Source organism: Electrona antarctica, assembly GCF_951216825.1.
Source record: "Electrona antarctica genome assembly, chromosome: 7".
NCBI classification, from domain to species: Eukaryota; Metazoa; Chordata; class Actinopteri; order Myctophiformes; family Myctophidae; genus Electrona; species Electrona antarctica.
Window position 1 is genome coordinate 27,423,279 of NC_136812.1, and position 12,733 is coordinate 27,436,011.

The 12,733-nt window shown below is 42.0% G+C and overlaps 1 protein-coding gene across 2 annotated transcripts in view; it reads left to right on the top strand.

Moving 5' to 3' along the window:
- The first annotated feature begins 1,143 nt into the window (after positions 1-1,143).
- Positions 1,144-12,733, top strand: part of jak1 (Janus kinase 1) — a 42,428-nt gene continuing 30,838 nt past the window's right edge. For both annotated transcript variants that reach the window (XM_079504938.1, XM_079504939.1), the window contains exons 1-5: positions 1,144-1,441; positions 4,605-4,822; positions 8,901-9,024; positions 10,028-10,175; positions 12,055-12,224. In XM_079504938.1, the coding sequence (XP_079361064.1) occupies positions 4,612-4,822; positions 8,901-9,024; positions 10,028-10,175; positions 12,055-12,224 (653 nt within the window). In that variant the 5' untranslated portion in view covers positions 1,144-1,441; positions 4,605-4,611. The remainder of the gene's footprint in view (positions 1,442-4,604; positions 4,823-8,900; positions 9,025-10,027; positions 10,176-12,054; positions 12,225-12,733) is intronic.

Genomic DNA, 12,733 nt, shown 5'->3' on the forward strand with positions numbered 1-12,733 from the left:
TTCGTTTTTTAACTTCCTCTTTTTAAAACGGACAATTTCCAATTTGTCCCGTCCTTCAATTTAATACAAGAACCCTATAGGCTACTTCTATCCTCGGAGTAGGCTAATCCCATTTGTTTTTATAACAACCTAATATAACCCTAATAGCCTACTGTGCCAAATTTGGCACATACCAAAATGTATATCTATTGTTTGTGCTAATACTCTAATTGAGTATCTCAACTTAATATAGCATTTGATTGAGAAACTGAGAAACACAAAGAAATATTTTTTTTTCATCATTAGAAATTAATTCAGTCCAAAAGGGGTTATGGTTTTAATCCAATAAGCAAAATTGACATGAACACACACAAAAAAAAGGTTTTTCCAGTAGAATATATACATAATTTCCGTCGGGTCACGGTGACGCACCGATGCCTCTATCATCTATGTGGCCTCTGTCTCAGATGCAGTCGGTCTCAAAAATGTTTTGTTTGCCTTGCCTGGCTTTAAATTGTGTGAGACTTCTTCTGGAACAGGTGGATTTTCCACGGTAATTATGTAAACAGATACAGACTGCCTTATGATTTGAGACAGCATTGCTCAACAACAACACCTGCAGGCTGACCCACAAATTCCACAACCATCATTGTGGCCCATGGCTATGTAACTGTCAAACAGGTATTTTTTGACAGGGGTTTCCCAAAGGAATTTGTAATTGCCGTTTCCTGTAAACACCTACACACAACTAACAGGAAATATCAAAATGAAATAGCCTACTTCACATGAATTATATAAGCCAAGTAGGATATTCCTGAACATTATTTCACTATACATCAGTATGACTACCCCCCACCCCCCACCCACAGAGAGAGAGAGAGAGAGACAGACAGAGAGACAGACAGACAGACAGACAGACAGACAGGCAGACAGACAGACAGACAGACAGACAGACAGACAGACAGACAGACAGACAGACAGACAGAGACATACAGACAGACAGACATACAGACAGACATACAGACAGAGAGAGAGAGAGAGAGAGAGTGCGCTGGTGTGTGTGTGTGCGTGTGACTGTGTGTGTGGGTGTGGGTGTGTGTGTGTGGGCGGGGGAACGTCAGCTTTACTGACGGACGTGAGCACCAATCAGAGCCTCCGTTGCAGAGCAGTCTGAGCACTGTTTTCGGGAATTGGGACGTTGCTTGTCAGGAAGGGTTAGAAGATTACTGCGTCCGCTATCAAAGTAGCACTGTATGCAACGACAAGAAATAGGTTGGAAATAGCTGTCGTTCATCTATTTTTTGGGGGGGTATAGTGATACTTGGACCATTTTTGATACTTGGACATTTTTGAGTATCACACGGCCAACACATAAGACTTTACGTGAAGCTCGAGAAGCTCTGTCTTCTAATGTACAAAACGAAACGGAAGTAACTCGCCAGCTGTCTGGCTAGCTTGCTAGGTAAGTGTGTAACCTTTTACAACTGTTACTTACAGTCTCATAACTGTGTTCTGTCCTTGCTTGGTTGTTTGATAAAGTACACACACAAGCCACAGTTATAATTCTATTATCAAGTACAGTACGTATTGCTTGGCTTGGCTTATTGCTGCTTCGGGCGACTAATATCAAAATGCTACTGTTAGTCTGGCTGGCATAATATTAACACACACACACACACACACACACACACACACGTCCCATATAATCTAATTTCGTCATTTGTAGATAGTACAGTATCGGCACTATAGTCAAGTGTATTAGCCGATACTATTGGTGGTAGATCTATACATATCTTGACCTATTGACAGGGCATTTATGTGGACATTTAATTTAACAGTGAATCCTATAAAACCCCATATCTCTTGTTGTTTCTGTAATTGTTTTTGTTTTTATTGTTTTGTCTTGTTTGTTTCTTGTTTGATTGTTTGTTTATGTATGTTTTTTCCTTGTTAATATTTAACCATTAATAACTAAGGATGGGTATGGCCTATACCTTTTCGATCATGTTTAAAAGAAAAAAATATATGATTCTTGTAATGTAACGGACGCCGGACGGTATAAAATGAAGTAAAAGTAAATTGACTACTGCATTGTGGCAGCGGTGGCCGAACGGATAGCGGCGCGGTCTAGATACCGGAAGGTTGCCAGTTCGAATCAGCCGTCCGACACGTTAAAATTACCACCGCTGAAATGCCCTTGAACAAGGCATCAACCACTACGATGAAATGTGTTCTATGAGCAGGGCCTGGCTGGAAACAAGTTCTTGAGCTTAGCCCAGATACCCTGGGTAAATATAGATTTCATTTCATTTCATTTCATTTCATTATAATCTCTCAGATTGCTTAATGGGCTCCGTGATTGGGCCATAGGCATACCTACAATAAGGTATTTTGGGGATTCCTAATTTCCTATAGTTTGTATGGATTTAGGGTTAATCATATAGGCTATTACATATCTGTTGGCTCAGATATGCTATAAATGATTTTCACTCTTTTTGTTCATTTATTTTTCCATTTGATTGTGTTTTCATCGGGCTGGTTGTTGTCGTCAACTACTATATGCTAACTATATTTGAAACTAAACTAAACTGCAATGAATTAATGTTTGCCCTGTCATTTCCCAAATGACATTTCCCAAAGACATTTCCCAAAGACATTTCCCAAAATGGTGAAAATAGCTGATCTATATGCTCTGATCTACATCTAGGACTGTCACGAATTATCACCACATTTTAGTCGACTCTCTCTCTAGGTCGTCCTCAGACGAGCATTCCATCGTCGCTTCCAGTCATCCCGGTTCTCCATACATCCGGCCAGCTCGTTGGTGCTTTGCACTCCTGCATCTTTCCTGAGTACGTCCACATATGTTAGTATTAGCCTCGGTCCCAGGCTTACTTTTCTGCGAAAAGAAAAGAACACTGTGTTAGTATGGGACGTCCTCATGACCGGTGCCCATTTGTTGGTTCCCACAGCACCAGTTTGCTGGCTGGCAGCTCCTGGTGTCTTTGGCAGTGTCCTGCAAGGCTCATTGTGATAGAAATAATTGTGATTCATGATTCAATTGTGTTATTGCCATTGAACATTGGAATATAATTAACATACAAATAACGTAATGACCAATTGATTGATTTATACAGAACCATGGAAACAATTCAGACATGCAAAATAATTGTGATTATCTCAAATAATTGCGATCAGACCATTATGCAATAATTATGTCGGGCCAATCTACATCACTATGTCAGGGCAGCGACGTGTGGCGAACTTGTAGATCAGCTATATTAACTGTTTTTGAAAACTGATGGATGAAAATGAAAATGGGGATGCTAGAAGTCATTCAAAAGGACAACACAAAATTGCATTTCCTGCCACCACAACAGAAAAGATAGAATAGAACACCACTACTTTCCAATCAGAGAATCATTTAAAGGGGCATGAGACGTTCGGTGCTTTTCAGCTGACAGCTGGTAATTTGTCACCCATGAGTAGTAGTACTTTCGTTATGCAGCACTTCCACCTTGATCCATTTCTCAAGATTTCATTGCATATACTGATTTCAACAATCATTTGCTGTTTTATTTTTATTTATTTTTATCTGAAAACCTGTGTGTGTGTGTGTGTGTGTGTGTGTGTGTGTGTGTGTGTGTGTGTGTGTGTGTGTGTGTGTGTGTGTGTGTGTGTGTGTGTGTGTGTGTGTGTGTGTGTGTGTGTGTGTGTGTGTGTCATGCCAAAGTAATACTGTAAACGGTAGCCTAATGATTGGAAAAAAGGCATCATATTGGCAGAGGGAAAATATAAAATGTTTTTATGTAGAGCTGACTAAAACTGCAGTGGTGTCATGAAACTTGCAAGGGAATGGAAAACATCCGCCACCTCTGCTATGTTATGTTATTTATATAGGCTGACTTGTCCTATGCTTCATAGAGGGTAGGTATTTACAAAAAATGGTGTGTTCATCAAACTTACAAAACACATGATTGATTGGCGCTGTGAGCTTTGGAAAAAAGATGTAAAACCATGCAGTGAATGAGTTAATGTCTTGTGGCTGGCCATAGGGTGATTAGAGGACTCTTGTGTATTTTGGGTAACATAAACGTATTGATCAGTGGGCGGCCGCCGTATTTGTTTGTTGGTCAGAAAGTCAAATTCTTGGTTAATGTCCCACTGAACTTCTGTTAAAATCGAGCAGGATCCAAGCTGGCTGAGTTTACAGTTAAAGATGGGGTGCCTCAATCGTATTTTTCAGTTTTTCATGTGTCTATGAGGTCACAGTACTTAATTAGATCCCTTGGTGTGGTTGTTATGCGCAATGATGTCTTCCCTTTGTATTTTAGGGTTTCTTCCTGGAGGTTGAAACCTTGAGAGTGAAAAGTGCCAATCAAAAAACAGCAGTGACGTTCCAAAATCATACCCTCCCCCTCATTATCATACCACAACAGCCAGGTGTGGGCTGCTGCTCTCACTATCCTCTGTAGGGACTCGCGGTCGGAATCTGTACAGCACCCAATAGAGCGTCACAGCCCCGCCCCCTTTCATGACGACACCAGGCCCAGGAAATAATTCAAACAAAGAATAAAAACAACCAGAGAGCATAAGTGTCTTATGCTCTCTTTTTTTCTTTCCAGTGTCTGAATGCCAACCTTGTGGATAATGGAGCTGACTAGGCAACTGTGTGGGAAGATGAGGAGGTCCAGCAAGAGGGCCCAGCTGTCCTCCTCCCCCTCTTCAACTGCACTGAGGGGCCTGGAGATCCACTTCTACCTCCCAGACAAAAAACAGTTGGAGAAATTTCAAGGTTGCCACACTGCCGAGGACCTCTGCATTGAAGCTGCCAAGGAATGTGGTCAGTCTCTTTCCTGCTTATGCACTAGACCTAAATTAGTTGCTGGTATTATTTATTACGGGTATCGCTGGTAGGGATGAAAGACTCAGTATTTTTAGTTGACATGTCCGAGGCAGTTACCGTCATGCCAATCTACTTTGCTGTGCTTTTTTGTTTGTATTGCAATTAACTGCTGCCATCATGTTCAGAATTTTGTGTTTTCCAAAATGAGCGGCTTTATTTAAAGTGATTAACGTGTTTACTGTTCACTTGACTATTCCTATCATGTCATGTCATGTCTGTTCATGTTCATAAAGTTATAATTAATTACTGTGTTTGTAATGACATGACATTAACTTATCACCGACGTGATATTAATATTACAACTACAAATTCAATGAGTGAATGTTTCAACACGCCGTGACGTGTTGTGTGCTTGTAGATATTTTTGGTGCACATCACCTGGATGCAACTAATTATAACTCAAGCCTGCTTATGCTGATAAATAATCAGCATGACACCAGGTTAAGGCAGAAACGTATTTGATGAAGCAAATTTCACAAATATGTCAGGTGTGTGACAGGCACACGTAACAAGCACTGAGCATTGCATTGATCTTAACATTTCCTTTAGTACTAGGTTCTGTTCAAGTGCTGGAGTTTGGAAGTGCTCGTTGACTATCACTCAATGGCCCATGCGTACCACCTGTTTTGAATGTGCACATAATGCAGGAGGCAGCAGGAGGTTGCTTTACTGATAACGAGCGCTTCCATACTCTGAAACTTAGAAGAAAATCATCTGCAAGGAATTTCTTGACAGGAAGTAGCTCATAAAATGTCGACGGTGGATTTTTATTAAACAAAAACTTTACAGATTGAAAGAGGATAATTCAAGCTTTCCCTACAGCTGCAATGTTGGTGATTTTTACGGTGTTTAATATAATTAGAGAGGACTTTTCTGTTTGGATGAATGGGCTCTCTATGGGAAGTGTCACCTAGGTATCACCTTGCTGGCAAGATGGCTGCGGTCTGAATATGGAGAATAGCCCTAGCTCTGGCAACCGTGGAATGTGACCTGATATTGATTAGTTACCTGTGTGTTGTGAGGGCTTTTAAAGCAAGGTCACGTGTATAAAGAGGATATTATGCGGTTAAATGTCTTTGCCCCATCTATCTGCTGCCATTACTACAGTATCTGCATGCTTGTCTGTCGTGTCTGTTTCCCTAATTAATTGCCTGCTTGTTTGATCCTTCTCCATCCATCTAGCTGTCCCTTCAGACGTCTGTTTCTTTCTTTGTTGTTGTTTCATTGTCTTTCTGTTTGCGTTGCAAATTATGCCTGTCCTTGCGCGTGAATCTGTCCACTAATGGAATACAGTAAGAACTTATTCAGTTGAGCTTTTAAAATCTAAGTGATAATCATTGTTTGTTTTCCATTGGTCTGGACGTTTTGAAAATAGATTATTCTTTTTAGTTGGTTATGTTATGTGACACTAAATGTCTCTGGCTCTGGGTGTGTGAAAATGAAATGAGTTTGTGGGAAGTTGGAAAGATAGGGAAGGTCACACATAATATATGACTCGTATATGACAAGTAGCAGTAGCTTTGTTGACATGGAAACATGACTGTATGGCCTCTGGCCTGACTTAAAGATTAGAATGAAGAATAAAAACACACACGAGCACACACGCACGAGCGCACACACACACGCGCACTCTCTCACTCTTTCCGACCAGAGGAAATTCCGGAAATTGGTCCAGAATTGTAGAACGATATACTAGACCAGACAAGTGCAGAAATAGGGAAAGGGTGTGTATGTGAGAAAAAGAGAAAGCAACACAGGAAGAGTGACAGGAAGGGAGATGAGAGCTTACTCACACAGTACTTGACCCACAGGCAAATCACAGGAGTAAATCTTTAGCAAATCAAACTGCAAAAAAATAAACTATTGTGGCTCTTTGCATGAATCATGTTAGGTTAAGAGTCCCAAAATGCAACAATTCATAATTCTTCCATGCCTTCTATTGTCATTGCCTCTACAGTGGTCTGTAACTGGCACACCTGGTACTGGCAGTACCACCAAATTTCACCAATAAATGCATGGACTGTTTTGACTGTAACATGGTCTGTCTGTACGTATACCTGTCCCTTCAAAAGTAGATCAGCTAACAGACTCTACTGGGGCCATCGAGTGTTGCATTGCATTATGTCAGAATCAACGATCGGCCAAGGAACATTCCCAATTTCCCATTGTAATCATTGAAAGTTTCTCCACTGCTAACGTTGCGTCAAAATAGCATTGGATTCGATGTCTGCGTTCAAGCGAAAAACCCACCCTCGCAAGGTTACATTTTTGATCCAAACGCAGATGCCACAGATGCCACAATTATGGCCTTTGCTGCATGTCTCTCTCTCTCTCTCTCTCTCTCTCGCTCTCTCTCTCTCTCCCTGTTTCCAATCCCAAAAAATATCTTAAAAAAACAAAACAAAAAAACACTAGCAGCAGCACGGATGTGGACAAATTAATCTTTAGCTTGTACATATGCATAATCTATGGATATTGTGCCTCCTCTAATGCTCTCAGATTAAACTAGAAAAGTGCTCCTCGGAGCACAGGTCTCCTTCAGGTAAATTATTGTGGTGGCGCTCTAATAGGCCAATGTGAAAAGGGTGCCTTTGATGGCAAAAATGTGTTGCAAATATCCATCTGATGGTGGCGCTATAACAGACCAGTGTGAAAATGGTGGGATTTATTCCTTGGCCTAGTAGGAATGTGCGTGCAAAATATCACGTAAATTGCATGCTGCTGCGTTCATGATTTGAGGCATTTTGTTAAAAATGGACCAATCCTGCAAACTGGAAGCCAATCTTCCAATCGGGATGGAATATGGAGAATCGGACAGATCCGTGTTGATCACATGACTAGATATAGTGTGTACCGATTTGCGTGATGTCTGGATAAAATCTGTAGGAGTAATATAAAAAAATGTGTTTTGCGAAAATCTGCTTCATGGTTGCGCTATAACAGGCCGTTCTGGAAAATTTGGGGCAGAGGTTCGGAATTGGCATCCAGCTGTGTGCACAGTTTCGTAGCAGCCGGGCCAACGGTGCCGGAGATGAGCTGGGAACAGATGGAAGGACGGACACACACACTTTCAGTGGTGAAAACATAGTCTTCACCATGCTATCGCCTGGCTGGTGGACACAAAAAGAAAAGCACACTACTAGTACTACATTAGTACTACCTGTGTGGAGCAGGTCAAACGTCAAAATGACAACATCGGTGATGGTGACGCAATGCGCAATGCAGTGCTACTGGTGTTGCTGGGCTGTAATGCCACTATCTGCATGATGTCATGAAACGATACCTTCGGTCATAAACAAACACAGAATGAAAGTGAAACTCAATAGAAGAATGTGAATGTTTCGCTTTCCATTTCGGCACTGTTCTGGCAGCTTTTGATATTACTATTAGTAAGTAAACAACATCAGGAAGAAGCAGGACTCAACCATCAGGATTCGAACTCCATTCTTTTATTGTATATGTCATCACACCGGAGAGAGACTAGTGTCTCCCTCCAGAGCTTCCCCCAGCACTCCCCACACACATGTCCCACACATATTTTATACTTTCAGCAGTGTACAGAGTTTCAGGAGTAACAAGAGATGGTCATTCCTTAAATGGACTCTATTCTATAGTTAACTCACACAGTTTGAAAAACAGGTGGTAATTAATTATAGTGTTAAGTATCATCTACTAGTAGGCTACATTAAATTAATCAATACCATAGTGTTTATATGCATTTTCGCCACCACAGCACACGATTTATGAATGAGGCCCATTGTGATTTTTGTTGCCTTTTCCACCCCACAACCTGCACACATACAGTAATAACTTAGTCATAATCTAATCAATAGCTAGACCAAACCATTAGACTCACTCTACTGTATGTTTTTTCTTTTCTCCTAGACTTGTAAAACATGCTGTAGTGGCCCACCTAAAAATAAAACATGAAACGCAAGAAAGAATATTTTCTTGTTCTCAATATTGATAATTTGATATTCTCTTCATTTACTCTGCCTTTCCTCTGTTTTTCCAGAAATCTCTCCGCTGTGCCATAACCTGTTTGCTCTGTATGATGAGACCACTCGCCTATGGTACCCACCCAACCACGAGTTCAAGATCACAGACGAGACCAGCATCAAGCTGCACTATCGCATGAGGTGAGATGAGTGGAATGTCCTCTCACTCAGTCCTAAACCATAATACTTAATTATAGTCCTTTGTATGCTTGGCTTCGTTGTTCTTGGGTTGTAACTTGAATAATGGTCAGCATTGTGGTGTTTATGTCTATGCATGCACCACGGATAATATAGTTTGCTGTACATTATTGATGACAAATGTGGTGCAGCCAACAGCCCAATTTTACAGGACTACGAGTGTACAAGACCGCCTGCTACCCATTACATCCAAAGTGGTTTTAACGTCTGAAATTCCCATCCTCACTAATGGGATTAAAAATGTAGAAACATTTTTAAAAAATTGTAGGAGGGTATGTTGCATATTCAAAAGATTAACACCAGTAAAGGCCATATGGTCTCGTGAATGTCCAGCCTTAGTGCTTTGTGAGCTGACGGTATGTAGCGTGGACTGGAGAATGGAGATAGTTTACTCATTGGCTTGGCATGGAGTGGAGATGTCACTGAGCACTGAGCTGACTGAATCAACATTCTAGAGCTGAGTGAGAGGCGGGGCTGCTCCGCGTGCGGCTGTGAGCACCGTATGTGTGTGTGCATCAATGTATGTGTGTGTTCCGTCAGAACTTTTCTTCTAGTCTAGGCAGAGACAAGACCACAGTTATAGGAGAATGCAAGGCCGGTATAGTGTGGCAAATTAGTATTTAAATGGTTTCACAATGGCCAATGTAAATTATGTGGTTGTTACACTATACAGTACATTAGGGACATTTATTTTACATAAATAAATGTATTGTCCCTTCATCCTCTCTTCTCATAACTTTTCAACTCACTCACTCACTCAATTAAATTCGATGGAGCTTTATTGGCATGAGAAAACATACACATTTACATTTCCAAATCAAGTGTCCACACACACACACACACACACATACACACACACACACACACACACACACACACACACACACACACACACACACACACACACACACACTTTCTGACTGGTCTTCTGTCTCTCTCCTATCAGGTTCTACTTTGCCAACTGGCATGGCACCACAGCCGGTGAGTCTCCAGTGTGGAGACACTGCATTAGTAAGCTAAGAGTCAGTCCACAGAAGACACCAGAAGGAACACCCTTACTGGATTCTGCCTCTCTTAGCTACCTGTTTGCTCAGGTGTGTGTTCGTAATATTGTTGTTGTTGTTTTGTGTCTACACATTTCATCCTGTAAAGTAGATTAAAGTATAGGATCAGAGCTACAAAACTAGGTATCACTTACAGAGATCGATCCAACAGTTTTGGATGTACACGTTATAGAATTATTTAATTCTGATTATATCATCCCATTGGAGCATCCACCTCTGACAACAACAGGAGGCACTGCTCTGAAAGAAGTCAAGGACCTCAACGGAGCAAGATCTTAAAGTGAGGAAGGCACTTGCATGAAGGGCCCTGAACGGCATGGCCAGTGTATGGAACTCCAACCTCCCCCGTCAAATCAAACTCAGCCAAAGACACCAAGAGCTGCCAGCCAGCAAGTTAGTGATGTGGGGACCAACACATGGGCACCGGTCACGAGGACGTCCGACATTAACATGTGGATGTACTAAAGAAAGATACAGGAGCGCAAAGCACCAACGAACTGGCCAGATGCATGGAGAACCGTCCGGGATGACTGGAAGCGACGATGGAGGGCTCGTCTGAAGACGACCTAGAGAGGGCTATGTCCACAGAAAGCGTATTTGAGTGGAGAGCTTCAGATATCATGTCCAGAGCAGGGAAAGTGCGCTTATCATTCAAACCTATCAAATGTTGGCTGTGACCATTTGAATGATCTTGTCATCTGTGCTTAGCACAAATAGTCTAGCTGAAAAAAGAAAAAGGGTAAACTGGTAGTAATGATTTAAAGTCGGATCGGCCTGGAGGATCGAACGTAACTACCAAAAGTCACTGGATACTGAGAGCGCTGAGTGCTCCAGTGCTTGTTGTTGACCATAGAAATTCATGGAAGAAAGGCGCTGGCAGCTCAAAAAACTATTTGTGTGGACATGGCCCCCAATTATGTTGCTCAACTTCTTTTGTCTAAATGTACTTTAATGGCAGTGAAAGTACACCATAATTGGGAAGGTTTCCATGTGCATTCCGCATATCTACATGCCCTATGGTCATTATCCCATGGTGGTGGTTTCTGGTTTCATTGATACAGGAGAGGCTTTAGGATTGTGAAGGGGGGGTGCGCAGCGCATTGTTGCATAAATTGTAGCTAGCACCTCCGCAGAACATGAGGAATCTACTGGATCAAGCTGCTGAGAAGACTGATAGGTGTTGCATAAATTCTCCATGGTCTGTAGAGTGATGGGTCAAAGGTGTCGAGAGCCTCTCAGGGTAGAGACTGCAGGCGCTATATTAATGAATATTAATGAAGATCGCATCATGGCCAGAGATGTTGATGGTCTGGAGATTTACTGCAATAATTACACAATGTAAATATAATTATGTGAAGAGCAATTAGCCCTTCGCTAAGTCCCTCCCCAACCCGTCCTTGTCCAATAGGCACGTTAGCAGCGAGGAGACAGGGAAAGCTGTCCTTCTCTCCCATAAATGCATGTTAAATAATCGATCATTTCAGTAGCAAGAGCATCAAAATGTCTAGTCAACCAGGCCTGCAGTAGGGTATGCATGGACAAATTTGCATGACATTATTTAAATAAACTAGAAATACGAGGAAATGACAGAGGGAGAAATTTTAACGACCACCCAACAGGAGTTTTCATGTTGCACGGTAAGATTCGGTCATTACCTGGGACCCTGGCCTGGGTGGGTCAGTCGTGTAACTTTCTCGACGTTAAGCCATGCAAAATAACATAACTTGACCTGCAGAGCATCAGTTGCTAAACTATCTGGATTGGCATTGGACAATCACTTTTTGGGGTGGGATTTAGCGAAAGGGCTAATTCTGACTTCTGAAGTATGGAGACCTGTGTATAACTATAAATATGTGTGTGTGTGTGTGTGTGTGTGTGTGTGTGTGTGTGTGTGTGTGTCTCTCTCTAGGGCCAACATGACTTCCATAAGGGTTTGGCCCCGCTGAGGATGGCCCAGACTGAGGCAGAAACGCACGACATAGAAAACGAGTGTCTGGGCATGGCTGTGTTAGCCATCACTTACTATACACACCTTACAAAGAACATGGAGGACCTGCCCACCGCCCCCAGTGACACCAGGTACAGTAGTACATACATTGCTCAGGCTGATTTGGACTTTGTTGCGTGCTGACAACAAAAATAGTCAATCTACAACCTCACAACACGCCGTACTGCAACACATGCCGCTGTACTGCAACGTGTACCGTACGCACATGTGCGCACACATGTAAACACACACACACACACACACCACACTTACAGAGTGATAAGATTGGCATGTGTTACAGAGGCTATTTCACAAGGATATGAATATAGGTGTGCTAATTTGCCCTGGTTTGAAAACCTAGATTATATTTATTTTCTTTTTCCCATACCTATTCACTATTAACCTATTCACATTCTGCCTGTGGTTTCAAAGGCTTGTGGTGTATGCTTAGATACACATCAATGCTTTAGCCTGCACACCCCTCCCGTTAGTAATGGTATCGCCCATAGGCGGAAGTATGTGCAGGAATGCTAGCCTGGCTAATAAGCCAGACCAAATCAGCCGTTGGCAAAAAAAAATTGCCTCACACGACAGTGTGATT